The 14,062-nt window shown below is 42.1% G+C and overlaps 1 protein-coding gene across 1 annotated transcript in view; it reads left to right on the top strand.

Moving 5' to 3' along the window:
- LOC139009403 (phospholipid-transporting ATPase ABCA3-like) overlaps positions 1-14,062 on the top strand; it is a 383,929-nt gene that overhangs the window by 239,898 nt on the left and 129,969 nt on the right. Inside the window, exon 15 of the mRNA XM_070413702.1 lies at positions 7,373-7,523. Coding sequence (XP_070269803.1) covers positions 7,373-7,523 — 151 coding nt within the window. The remainder of the gene's footprint in view (positions 1-7,372; positions 7,524-14,062) is intronic.

The following is a 14,062-nucleotide window of genomic DNA, read 5'->3' as shown; positions in this document are numbered from 1 at the left end:
CAGTGTCTTCTCTACTGTAAGCCAGGTAAATAAACTAAATTCTCAGCTAAGGTGATCTATTCTTAAGACCTATTATTTATTTATTTTAAATCATTTTATTTATTGATTGATTTTTTTCAAGAAAAGGGGAGAGGAAGGGAAGGAGAGGGTGACAGGGCTGCGGGGGTGCAGGGGAAAGAGAGAGAGAGAGAGAGAGAGAGAGAGAACTTGTTCCACTCATCCATGCACTGATTGGTTGATTCTTGTATGTGCCCTGACCAGGGATCAAACCTGCAACCTTGGTGTATAGGGACAGCGCTCTAAGTAACTAAATAAGAAGTATAAATGTAAATGCAATGACCATTTAGAATGCATACACTTAAAAGCTATGATTTTTTCCTTTAATTCCAGAAAATAATTTCTCTATATATGTGAAGCACTACTTAAGTGCAAAAGTTTTCTGATTTCTTTAAGATTTCTAATAAAAGAATAATTTCTAAAATTAAAAACCTTCTTTCAACATTCCATACCTTTTTTCTCCGCTTTATCTTTTCTAACACAATATATATTTTAACTTATTTATCTTTATTATTATTTGTTCCCTTTGGCTAAAAAGAAGCTCTATGAGGACAGGAATTTTTATCTACTTTTTAAACTACTGTATCCCCAGGGCCCTAGTTAATGCCTCATACACAATGGACAACCCATGATAATCAATGAGTATTTATTAAGATTACAGTTTCAGTAGTTCTAAGTAGATGAAAACAGGGGCATTTCTTTACATAACTACTGTATCTGTTTATATATTTAAACTTATATTATTATTTAAAATTTTATTCAAATTATAGGGGAAATTCCTAGCTATTCAATGTCTTGGCTTTTGGAGCAACATTTGGAAATTTTAAGTTGAGCCTTCCTAGAGTCAAAACAAAATCTTTTGTGACATAACATGTCTCCTTCCTGTGGACCTAGGTAACCTGAACCATGGAAAGCCACAGTTGGTCTTACAAGATGAAAAAGTACAAAACTTCTTCATTTGGTGTTCTAAATGATTTTTCTTTATATTTCTTTATTTTTTTAAATTGTTTTATTGCTTAAAGTATTACAAAGAATATTACATATGTCTCCTTTTTTTCCTGCCCTTGACAATCCCCTGGCCTCCCCTATTCCCCAGTGTTTTATGTCCATTGGTTATGCTTATATGCATGCATACAAGTCCTTCAGTTGATCTCTTACCCCCCCCCCCCCCCGAGCCCCCCCAACCCTCCCCGGCCTTCCTGCTGTAGTTTGACAGTCTGTTCGAGGCTGCTCTGCCTCTGCATCTATTTTTGTTCATCAGTTTATAATGGTCTTTATTATCCATAAATGAGTGAGATCATGTGGTATTTTTCCTTCATTGACTGGCTTATTTCACTTAGCATAATGCTCTCCAGTTCCATCAATGCTGTTGCAAATGGTAAGAATTCCTTCTTTTTTACAGCAGCATAGTATTCCATTGTGTAGATGTACCACAGTTTTCTAAGCCATTCATCTACTGATGGGCACTTAGGCTGTTTCCAGATCTTAGCTATGGTGAATTATGCTGCTATGAACATATGGGTGCATATATCCTTTCTGATTGGTGTTTCTGTTTTCTTGGGATATATTCCTAGAAGTGGGATCACAGGGTCAAATGGGAGTTCCATTTTTAGTTTTATGAGGAAACTCCATACTGTCTTCCATAGTGGCTGCACCAGTCTGCATTCCCACCAGCAGTGCACAAGTGTTCCTTTTTCTCCACATCCTCTCCAGCACTTGTCGTTTGTTGATTTGTTGATGATAGCCATTCTGACAGGTGTGAGATGGTACCTCATTGTTGTTTTGATTTGCATCTCTCGGATGATTAGTGACTTTGAGCATGTTTTCATATGTCTCTTGGCTTTCTGAATGTCCTCTTTTGAAAAGTGTCTATTTAGGGCCTTTGCCCATTTTTTGATTGGATTGTTTATCTTCCTTTTGTTGAGTTGTATGAGTTCCCTATAAATGTTGGAGATTAAACCCTTATCAGTGATAACATTGGCAAATATGTTCTCCCATGCAGTGGGCTTTCTTGTTGTTTTGTTGATGGTTTCTTTTGCTGTGAAGAAGCTTTTTATTTTGATGTAGTCCCATTTGTTTATTTTCTCTTTAGTTTTCAATGCCCTAGGAGTTGTATCGGTGAAGAAATTGCTTCAGCATATGTCTGAGATTTTGTTGCCTTTGGATTCTTCTAGTATTTTTATGGTTTCCCGTCGTACATTTAAGTCCTTTATCCATTTTGAGTTTAATTTTGTGTATGGTGTAAGTTGATGGTCTAGTTTCATTTTTTTGCATGTATCTGTCCAATTTTCCCAACACCATTTATTGAAGAGACTATCTTGGCTCCATTGTATGTTCTTGCCTCCTTTGTCAAATATTAATTGAGCATATTGGTTCGGGTTGATTTCTGGGCTCTCTGTTCTATTCCATTGTTCTATATATCTGTTCTTGTGCCAGTACCAGGCAGTTTTGAGAACAGTGGCTTTGTAATACAGCTTGATATCTGGTATTGAGATCCCACCTGCTTTGTTCTTTCTCAGGATTGCTGCAGCTATTCGGGGTCTTTTTTTATTCCAGATGAATTTTTGGAGATTTCGTTCTATGTCTGTGAAATAATGCCATTGGTATTTTAATGGGAAGTGCGTTGAATTTATAGATTACTTCGGGTATTCTTGACATTTTAACGATGTTGATTCTACCAATCCAAGAACATGGTATATTCTTCCATCTGTTTATGTCCTCCTCTATCTCTTTTTTCAACGTCCTGTAGTTTTATGAGTAGAGGTCTTTTACCTCTTTAGTTAAGTTTATTCCAAGGTATCTTAATTTTTTTGGTGCGATGGTAAATAGGATTGTTTTTTTAGTCTCTCTTTCTATGAGTTCACTATTGGTGTAAAGAAATGCCATAGATTTCTTGGCGTTAGCTTTGTATCCTGCTACATTGCCAAATTCATATATTAAGTCTAATAGTTTTTTGATGGAGTTTTTAGGATTTTTATGTATAATATCATGTCATCTGCAAATAAGGACAGTTTTACTTCTTCTTTTCCAATTTGGATGCCTTTTATTTCTTCTTGTCTAATCGCAATGGCTAATACTTCCAGTACTATGTCAAACAGGCATGGTGAGAGTGGGCATCCCTGTTTTGTTCCTGTTCTTAGAGGAAATGGTGTTAGTTTTTGTCCATTGAGTATGAGGTTGGCTGTGGGTTTGTCATATATGGCTTTTATTATGTTGAAGTATGATCCTTCTATCTCCACCTTGCTGAGAGTTTTTATCAAAAATGGGTGTTGGATTTTGTCAAATGCTTTTTCTGCATCAATTGATATGACTATGTGGTTTTTTTCTTTCAATTTGTTTAAGTGATGTATCACGGTTATTGATTTGTGGATATTGTGCCATCCTTGCATCTCTGGGATAAATCCTACTTGGTCATGGTGTAAGATCTTTCTGATGTACTGCTGGATCCGATTTGCTAAGATTTTGTTGAGGATTTTGGCCTCTATGTTCATGAGGGATATTGGCCTGTAATTCTCTTTTGTTGTGTTGTCTTTACCTGGTTTTGGTATTAGGGTGATGCTGGCTTCATAGAATGAGCTGGGAAGTATTCCTTCCTCTTGGATTTTTTTGTAGTAGTCTGAGGAGGATAGGTTTTAGTTCTTCCTTGAATGTTTGGTAAAACTCCCCTGTGAAGCCGTCTGGTCCTGGGCTTTTGTTTGCTGGAAGCTTTTTGATGACTGCTTCAATTTCTTCCAAGGTTATTGGCCTATTGAGATTTTTAGATTCTTCCTGATTAAGTTTTGGAATGTTGTATTTTTCTAGGAATTTGTCCATTTCCTCCAGGTTGTCTAGTTTGTTGGAGTAAAGTTGTCCATAGTATTTTTTTAACAATCATTTGTTTTTCTGTGGGGTCTGTTGTTATTTCGCCTCTATCATTTCTGATTTTGTTTATTTGGGTCCTCTCTTTGCTTCTTGGTGAGCCTGGCTAGAGGTTCATCGATCTTGTTTATCCTTTCAAAGAACCAGCTCTTGGTTTCATTGATTTTATGTATTGTTTTTTTGGTCTCTACATCATTTATTTCTGCTCTAATCTTTATTATCTCCTTCCTTCTGCTCACTCTGGGCTTTTCTTATTGTTCTCTTTCTAATTCTTTGAGATATAGAGTTAGATGATTTACTACCATTTTTTCCTTTTTTTTTTTTTGAGGTAGCCCTTAGAGTTATAAACTTCCCTCTCAGGACTGCTTTCATTGTGTCCCATAGGTTTTGGATTGTTGTGTTTACATTGTCATTAGTATCCAGGATGTTTTTAATTTCTTCTTTGATCTCATTGGTAACCCAATCAATATTTAATAACATGCTATTCAGCTTCCAAGTGTTTGAGTATTTTGAGTTGTTTTTATTGTAGTTTATTTCTAATATTATGCCCTTGTGGTCTGCGAAGATGCTTGGTATGATTTCAATCTTCTTGAATTTGGGGAGACTTTGTTTTTGACCCAATATGTGGTCTATTTTTGAAAATGTCCCATGAGCACTTGAGAAGAATGTATATTCCATGGCTTTGGGGTAAAATGTTCTGAAGATGTCAATTAAGTCCATCTCATCTAGTGAGTCATTTAGGATTGCTGTGTCTTTGCCAATTTTTTGTCTAGAGGATTTATCCAGTGATGTCAGTGGTGTATTAAAGTCCCCTACTATGATTGTATTGTTGTTGATCTCTCTCTTGATATCTTCCAGAAGTTTTTTTCTGTATTTGGATGCCCCTGCATTGGGTGCATATATGTTTATCAGGGTTATATCCTCTTGTTGTATTGATCCCTTTAGTATTATGAAGTGGCCTTCCTTATCTCTTGTGATGGCCTTCACTTTGAGGTCTATTTTGTCCGATATAAGTATTGCTACTCCAGCTTTTTTTTTTTTCTCATTTTCATTTGCCTGAAAGATATTTTTCAATCCCTTCACTTTCAGTCTGTGTGAGTCCTTTATTCTGAGGTGGGTCTCTTGTAGACAGCAAATATATGGGTCATGTTTTTTTATCCATTAAGCCCCTCAATGTATTTTGATTGGAGCATTTAGTCCATTTACATTTAAAGTTATTATTGAAAGGTACTTGTTTGTAGCCATTTCTTTTTTTGTGCCTGTTTTCTTTCTGAGCTTTTTATTTCTTCTTTTTACACCAGTCCCTTTAGCATTTCTTGCATTGCTGGCTTGGTGGTGATAAACTCCCTTAGCCATTTTTTGTCTGTGAAGCTTCTTATTTCCCCTTCAGTTTTGAATGATAGCCTTGTTGGATAGAGTATTCTTGGATTCAGTCCTTTGCTTTGCATCACTTTGTAAATTTCTGTTCGTTCTTTTCTGGCCTGATGTGTTTCTGTTGAGAAATCATTTGATAATCTAATGGGAGATCCCTTGTATGCAACTTTCCATCTCTCTCTTGCAGCCTTTAAGATTCTCTCTTTGTCCTGAACATTTGCCATGGGAATTATGATGTGTCTTGGTGTGGGTCTTTTGGGGTTCACCTTGTTTGGGACACTCTGTGCTTGTGTGACTTTTTTCTTCCCCACCTCAGCGAGGTTTTCTGATATTATTTCTTCAAATAGGTTTTCTTACCCTTGTTCCTCTTTCCTTTGTTCTGGCACCCCTATTATTTGTATGTTGTTTCACTTCATGTTGTTCCATAGCTCCCTTAGGCTCTCCTCCTGTCTTTTAATTTTTTTCTCCAATTGCAGTTCAGGTTGGGTGTATTTTGCTTCCCTGTCTTCTAATTCGCTAATTCGGTCCTCCACTTCTCCTAGTGTACTGTTGAAACTTTCAGTGGTGTTTTTTATTGCAGCTATATCACTCTTCATTTCTTCTTGGTTCTTACATAAGTTATTGATTTTTTTCATCCATTTCTTTTTGATTCTTACATAAGTTGTTGATTTTTTTTCCTCCATCCGGTTTATGTACTCTAGGACCCTTAATCTGAATTCTTTTTCTGTCATGCTGCATGCCTTTGTTTCACTTAGCTGCTTTTCTGGGGAGTCCTCCTTTTCTTTCCTTTGGGAGTTTCTTTGTCTACCCATGTTTGATCTCACCGACATATCTAGATATTGAATCGTTCAGGGGCTGCTCCTTGGGTGGCAGTGGCTCCTCGGGCTGTGGTTGCTCCTCGGGCAGTTGTGGTAGCAGCTGCTCCTCAGTTGGCAGCAGCTCCTCTGGTGGGTGCTGTTCCTGTGGTGGCTCCTCCGGCTGGTTGGGGGAGGCTTCAAACACAGCTGCTGTTCCTCAGACAGAGAGTGTGCTGATCATGAGGCTGCTGTTCCTTGGATGGGGGCAGGCTACACACGCAGCTGCTACTCCTTGAACTGGGGCAGACTGTTCATGTGGCTGCTGATCCTTGGATGGGGGCTGGCTGCATGCTGCTGTTGTTCCTCTTATGTAGTGGGCTGCTTGTGGGGCTACTGCTCCTTGGACTTGGACAGGTTGATTGCAAGTCTGCGGCTCCTTGGACGTGGGTGGGCTGCTTGCGAGGCTGCTGCTCTTTGGACAGGAATGAGCTGCACATGTGGCTGCTCCTCCTCGGACAAAGACGTGCCACTCACCTGGCTGCTGCTCATCGGGCAGGTGCAGGCTGTTGTGGCTCTGCTCCTCGGACTGGTGCGTGCTGTGCAGGGCTGCCGCTCCTCGGACGTGGGTGGTCTGCTCATGTGGCTGCTGCTCCTCTGACCAAGGTGGGCTGCTGCTGCTCCTCGAATGGGGACAGGCCGCTCGCAGACCTCCTGCTCCTCAGATTGGGCAGGCTGCTCGTACAGCTGTTGCTGCTTAGATGAGGGCAAGATGCTTGTGCAACTGCTGCTCCTCAGATGGGGGCTGGCTGCGCAGGGCTGCCGCTCCTCAGACGTAGGTAGACTGCTCGTGCAGCTGCTGCTCCTCGGACAGGTCGGACTACTCACATGGTTGCTGCTCCTCAGATGGGAAAGCGGGCCACTCACACAGCTGCTGCTCTTTGGACAGGGGCAGGCCACATGAGGCTGCTGCTCTTAGGCTCAAGGCAGGCTGCTCACAGGGCTGATGCTCCCTGGACAGTTGCGTGCCGCTCACGTGTCTGCTGCTCACATGGTTGAAAAAATAATGTGAAAAGAAGTAGGAAATAAAGGAACAAACAAAGGAGAACAAAGAAAAAAGCAAAAAAAGGCAACTAACAAAAAAAAGGAAAACAAAGGAAAAGGCAATAAAAAGCTAACAAAATAATAATAAAATAAATTAAAAATTTAAATGTCATTCCTTTGGCTGGCTTAAGATCCCAGTTTTCTGGAATGTCTATGATTTTTTTTTTCTAAATGATTTTTCTCAGGTGCTACATATCGCATAGTCATGGAGATTGACCCACAGTGTGATGTTGAAAAACTCTCTGCAGTGATTCAGTCTCATATTCCACACGCCACCTTGGAAGAGTGTACTGGAGCTGAGTTAACATTTATCTTACCCAAAGGGTATATACACAGGTATACATTTAGGGTGCTCAAGGTGGGTGGTTTGGGTGACCAAAAATTATTTTTAATTTTCCAGGTTTAGCAAGTTTAGTAAATAGTATTTTGCTAACGAACCATTTAAGCTGTCATTTGCCAACTATAGTTGAGAAGTTCAGAGCTGAAGATTTCTCTCACTAAATAGGGGATTGCTTCATCAATTCAAGTTCATTCAAAGCTTATTTGATGTTTTTCTTTCTTTTTTACTTTATTTTTAATTACATTTAGTTAGGTGACTTTGTTTAATATGATCATATAGGTGCAAACAGCCATCATATATAGATCTATATATTGCACTGGGTGCCCACCAACCAAAGTTCTGGTTTTTCTTTTGGAGAGAGGTTTGCCACTTATTTTCTACTAGAGGCCCGGTGCACAAAAATTTGTGCACTCGGGGGCAGGGGTCCCCTCAGTCCGGCCTGTGCCCTCTCACAGTCTGGGACCCCTCAGGGGATGTCTTCCTGCTGGCTTAGGCCTGCTCCCTGGGGGTTTGGGCCTAAGCTGGCAGTCAGACATCCCTCTGGCAGCCCGGCAGCCCTCAGGGGAGGTCCACTTGCCAGAGGAGAGCAGGCCTAAGCTGCAGTTGGACATCCTTAGTGCTGCTGAGGAGGCGGGAGAGGCTCCCACCACCACCACTGTACTGGCAGCCATCAGCCTGGCTTGTGGCTGAGCAGAGCTCCCCCTGTGGGAGCACACTGACCACCAGGGGACGGCTCCTGCATTGAGCGTCTGGCCCCTGGTGGTCAGTGTGTGTCATAGTGACTAATTATTCCCAGTCATTCTGCTGTTAGGGTCAATTTGTATATTACCCTTTTATTATGTAAGATAGAGGCCTGGTGCACAGATAGGGGCCAGCTGGTTTGCCCTGAAGGGTGTCCCGGATCAGGGTCGGGGTCCCACTGGAGTGCCTGGCCAGCCTGGGCGAGGGGCTGATGGCTGTTTGCAGACTGGTCACACCCCCTTTAGGGTGGGCGTCCCCACTGGGGTGCCTGGCCAGTCTGGGTGAGGGGCTGATGGCTGTTTTCAGGCTGGTCACACCCCCTTCAGGGTGGGGGTCCCCACTGGGGTGCCTGGCCAGTCTGAGTGAGGGGCTGAGGACTGTTTTCAGGCTGGCCAAGCACCCCCCCCCCAGTGGGGACCCTCACCCCAGGGAGGTTTTGCCAGCCTGGGTGAAGGGCTGATGGCTGTTTTCAGGCTGTCCACACCCCCATTAGGGTGGGGGGTCCCCACTGGGGTGCCTGGCCAGTCTGAGTGAGGGGCTGAGGACTGTTTTCAGGCTGGCCAAGCACCCCCCTGCCCCCCTGGCGACATAAGCTCCCAGCCTCTCCTTTTTTTCTTTTGTTTTTTTTTATTCTGGGATTTATTTACCTTCTATAATTGAAACTTTGTAGCCTTGAGTGGAGCTCAGAGCCAGCCAGGGCAGGCAGGAGGGAAGCTTGGCTTCCCCCATCACGAGGAGCAACCCAAGCCTCCTGCTCGCTCCAGCTCCATGGCCACAGCCGGCTGAAAGCAGGTATCTGGGGTTTATTTACCTTCTATAATTGAAACTTTGTTGCTTTTAGTGGAGCTCAGAGCCAGCTGCAGCAGGCGGGAAGCTTGGCTTCCTCCATCATTGGGGCAACCAAGCCTCCTGCTTGCTCCAACTCTGTGGCTGCCGGCCGCCATCTTGGTTGGGTTAATTTGCATATAGTTGCTCTGATTGCCTGATGGGCGTGGCTTAAGGTGTAGTGAAGGTACGGTCAATTTGCATGTTTGTCTTTTATTAGTGTAGATAGCTTCCTAGTGTTCACCAGAATAATTCATGATAAGATGTTCATAGTAAACAAATTTTTTTTAATATATTTTTTTTTATTTTTTACAGAGAGGTCGGGAGAGGGATAGAGAGTTAGAAACATTGATGAGAGAGAAATATCAATCAGCTGCCTCCTGCACACCCCCTACTGGGGATGTGCCTGCAACTAACATACATGCCCTTGACCGGAATCGAACCTGAGACCCTTGAGTCCGCAGGCTGATGCTCTATCCACTGAGCCAAGCCGGTTAGGGCTAGTAAACAAATTTTATGTATGGTAAGATCCAGGGAGACATTGAGATGAAATAAGAAAGTAGCTTCGATTGCAACTCTTGGAGTAAGAATAACAAGGACAGTTTTTGGGTAATTATAAATCTGGAGGTTCTGAGTAATGCTTTAAAAGAAGTTAGAGAAGCTGCTTAAATGTGTCACATCTGTCCATCCTATATCATGTGTATACAAATGGCATTATCAGAAAGAATAATAAATACAGCATTTATATTAAGTACAAAATAGGAAATGTAAGGACTTAGAAACAGGTAATATTTTTATCCTGTACTCCCACTAAATACTTTGAACATGGAAGAAAGAAAGAGAAAGAATTTCTGAGAAATGAATAACTAGCCATACAGTTTATTGTCAACAGTTTAAATGTGGAGATTCTGGGCCATGGACAGTGGACCTAGTAAGCATAAAAGTAAATATGAAGTTAGGGGAAAATATATTAACTCAGAATGAAATTAATTTTAAACCAAGTGTTGAAAGAGAAAAAAAACAACCTGAATAAAATGTCCATAGCCTGTTTATTCTCAGAATTATTCACTATAGTAAGAGAAGAATAAAATGACAGAGTTCTTGGTTATTTTCAAGACTTTGATAGCTTAATTAATTGTTTATTTGCTTTGGGCTGGGCACAACTCTAAATGTTTTCCAACTGTGTATTTACATAAAAATGAGGGAGAGACTTAGAATCAATACTTATAACCTCAATGCCTGTATTCTAATCTATAAAATATGGCTAACAAAATGAACTTGAAATTTGTAAGTTGGTTCTTTGAGAAGACCAGTGAGGTTAGTAAAACTTCAGTCATACCAATCAGAAAGAAAAACAGGAAAGACGCAAATTACTAAAACTATCTCAAGAAGAAATTAATTTGAAAATCTCTATTTATTAAAGACATTTAATTTGTACTTTAAGACATCCCCACAGAGAAAACTCCAGGACCAAATTACTTCACAGATGAATTCTACTAAACATTTAAAGAAGAAAAAGTAGCAATTCTATATAAACTTTTCTAGAAAATGAGAGAAAACGGAACATTTCCCAATTTGTTTTATAAGGCCAGTATTACCCTGGTACTAAAACAAGTCAAAAACATTACAAGAATATTATTATTATTATTATTATTATTATCTACACTAATAAAAGAGAAACATGGTAATTGGCGTACGACCGCTACCCTTCCCATTGGCTAATCAGGGAGATATGCAAATTAAATGACAGCCAAGATGGCGGCCGGCAGCCAGGCAGCTTGAAACTAACATGAGGCTTGCTTCCTTCAGTGACGGAGGAAACCAACATTCCCCGCCTGCCTTGCAGGCCTCTGAGCCTGCAGTTTGAACATTGTAACAAACATAGCAGCTAAAAAAAAAACCCAGAAACCAGCTTTCAGGGAGCTGGGATCTCAGAGCTGGAGTCAGAGCTGGAGTTATACATTGTTTCCAACCGAAACAAACCAGATACCTACTTTCAGCAGCGGAGGCCTAAGAGCTGGAGCCTCAGAGCTAAAGCTGGCCCAGAATAAAAAAAAGAAAAAAGAAAAAAAGGAGCGGTTGGGAGCTTCCGTCACCCGCCAACCTGAAAACAGCCCTCAGCCCCTCACTCAGGCTGGCCAGGCACCCCAGTGGGGACCCCCACCCTGATCCAGGACACCCTTCAGGGCAAACCAGCCGGCCCCACTCATGCACCAGGCCTCTATCCTATATAGTAAAAGGGTAATATGCATCCCGGCACCGGGATCAGCGTGAGAGGGGGCAGCGCCCAAACCCCCTGATTGCCCTGCGGCTCTGTGTGTGACAGGGGAAGGTGCCCCAACCCCCTGATCGGCCCTGCTCTGTGCCTGATAGGGGGGAGCTCCTCAACCCCCTGATAGGCCCTGCTCTGTGTGTGACAGGGTGCGGCGCCCCAAACCACCCCCCCTCCATCCCCACGGGCCCTGCTCTGTGTGTGACAGGGTAGAGCTATAACCTCCCCATCAGCCCTGCCCTGAGTGTGAGAGTGGCGGCTCCCCAAACCCCTGATCAGCCCTGCTCTGTGTGTGACAGGGGGCGGTGCCCTAACTCCCCTATCGGCCCTACTCTGTGAGTGACAGGGGGGAGCTCCTCAACCCCCTGATCAGCCCTGCTCTGTGCCTGATAGGGGGAGCTCCTCAACCCCCTGATCGGCCCTGCTCTGTGCATGACAGGGGGGAGCTCCCCAAGCCCCTGATGGGCCCTGCTCTGTGCGTGACAGGGGGGAGCTCCTCAACCCCCTGATCGGCCCTGCTCTGTGCATGACAGGGGGGAACTCCCCAACCCCCTGATTGGCCCTGCTCTGTGCGTGACAGGGGGCAGCGCCCCAACCCCCTGATTGGCCCTGCAGGGTATGGAGCCCCAACCCCCCTGATTGGCCCTGCTCTGTGGGTCACAGGGGGTGGCCCCGCAACCTCCCCATCGACCCTGCCTTGAGTGTGATAGGGGGTGGTACCCCAACCCCCCAATCAGCCCTACCCTGAGCGTGACTGAGTGTGGCATCGCAACCTCCCAATCCCCCCTACTCTGTGCATGACAGGGGGCGGCGCCCCAACTCCCCAATCAGCCCTGCTCTGAGCCCAACCAGGGGCTGCACCTAGGGATTGGGCCTGCCCTCTGCCACCCAAGAGCAGGCCTAAGCCAGCAGGTCATTATCTCCTGAGGGGTCCCAGACTGCGAAAGGGCACAGGCCAGGCTGAGGGACCTTCCCCTTCCCCCCCCCCCCCCCGAGTGCACAAATTTTTGTGCACTGGGCCTCTAGTTATTCAATAATCCTTACCAGAATATATGGACCCTTAAATATAGGTGAATAGGGATTCTGTTGAGAAGATTCAAAAAGAAAGATTGGAATGACCTTAAAATATGTGAAGAGCTATAATTGGAAGAGGGGTTAGATTGAACTGGGGTAAAAGTAGAAGTAAGATTCATAGCTAGGTGAGGTTAGATGAAAATGGTGTTCAGCCTTAAATATGGGTGAAATTTAGAAGTTGAAGAGTTTTGAGTCTACCATCTCTGAGGGTAATCACACATAGACTTGATAGTTCCTTACAAGGAATTGGAGGTGTGTTTAAGGAGTGGATGGGTCTCTGGAGACCTTTTCAACCTAAAACAGTGTTCACTTTTCCTGGTAAAACTAGTCATGGAATCTTGATGTAACTGCACTACAATTAGCAATACCTTCATACAATTTACCTATTTGATGAAATCTCTCCAATGCCCAGATACTGCTTCACTAACTCTATTTTCTGTCAATTATGATTCATACCTCCTGTACTTTGCAAATTTTTTCACTTGATGTAGGAATCACATGTGAGTAAATTAAATTTTATTAACACTTCCAAAAATAAATTTATAATTTTAGAAGAATAAAAGAATATATATCAAAGACAGTTACAGTATAGAGAAATTTGCTAAGGTAAAAATATCTCTTTTTTTTTCATTTGTTTCACAATAAGTATTACAGTGAAGAATAATCTAAACATTTTTCCATGGCTAACTAGAAATTATTATGGAACAAAACAAAACTGAAAATTCATCTTTAAAAAAAGCCTAAAACTTGAAAATGGGCAAAGGACTTAGAATAGACATTCCTCCAAAGAAGATGTACAGATTGCCAATAAGAACATGAGATGTTCAACATCACTACTCATTAGGGAAAAGCAAATTAAAAACAAACAAACACAAAAATAGCAAAGGTTGGTAAGGATGTGGAGAAATTGGAACCCTGTGCATTATCGCTGGGATATAAAACAGTGTATCTGCTGTGGAAAACAGTACGGAGATTCCTCAAAAAGTTAAACATAGAATTACTAAATGACCCAGCAATCCCCCTTCTAGATATATACCCAAAGTAATTGAAAACAAACTCTAACAGATATTTGTACGCCAATGCTCATAGCAGCATCATCCACACAATCCAAAGGTGGAAACGACCCAGATGTCCTTTGGATTAATGGGTAAGCACATGTATATCCATACAATGAATATGATTCATTATTAAAAAGGAATAATATTCTGACACATGCTACAACATTGATGAACCTGGAAAGAATTATGCTAAATGAAATAAGCCAGACACAAAAGGACAAATATTGTATAATCCCAACTTATATGTGCACACAGAGCAGGCAAACCCACAGAGACAGAAAGTAGAAGTGAAGCTGAGGGAAGGGGAATAGGGAATTATTGTGTAATGGGTGTAGAGTTTTAGTTTGGGATTGTGAAAAAGTTCTGGAAGTTGGAAGTGATTCACAACATTATCAATGTGCTTAATGCTGCTTCAATTATATAGTTAAAATAATGAAATGGTAAATTTAATGTTTCACATCTATTACCTCAGTAAAATAATTTAAGAAAACACTAGGAAAGAATACAATTGGGAATGGAATCCTATATAATAAAAGGGTAATATGCAAATTGACCCTAACAGCAG

This window comes from Myotis yumanensis, unplaced genomic scaffold, assembly GCF_028538775.1.
Source record: "Myotis yumanensis isolate MYYU_CA2020_CCGP unplaced genomic scaffold, mMyoYum1.0.hap1 SCAF_4, whole genome shotgun sequence".
Taxonomy (NCBI): Eukaryota; Metazoa; Chordata; class Mammalia; order Chiroptera; family Vespertilionidae; genus Myotis; species Myotis yumanensis.
Note: the sequence above shows the minus strand (reverse complement) of the source record. Positions and strands in the feature narration are given on the sequence as shown.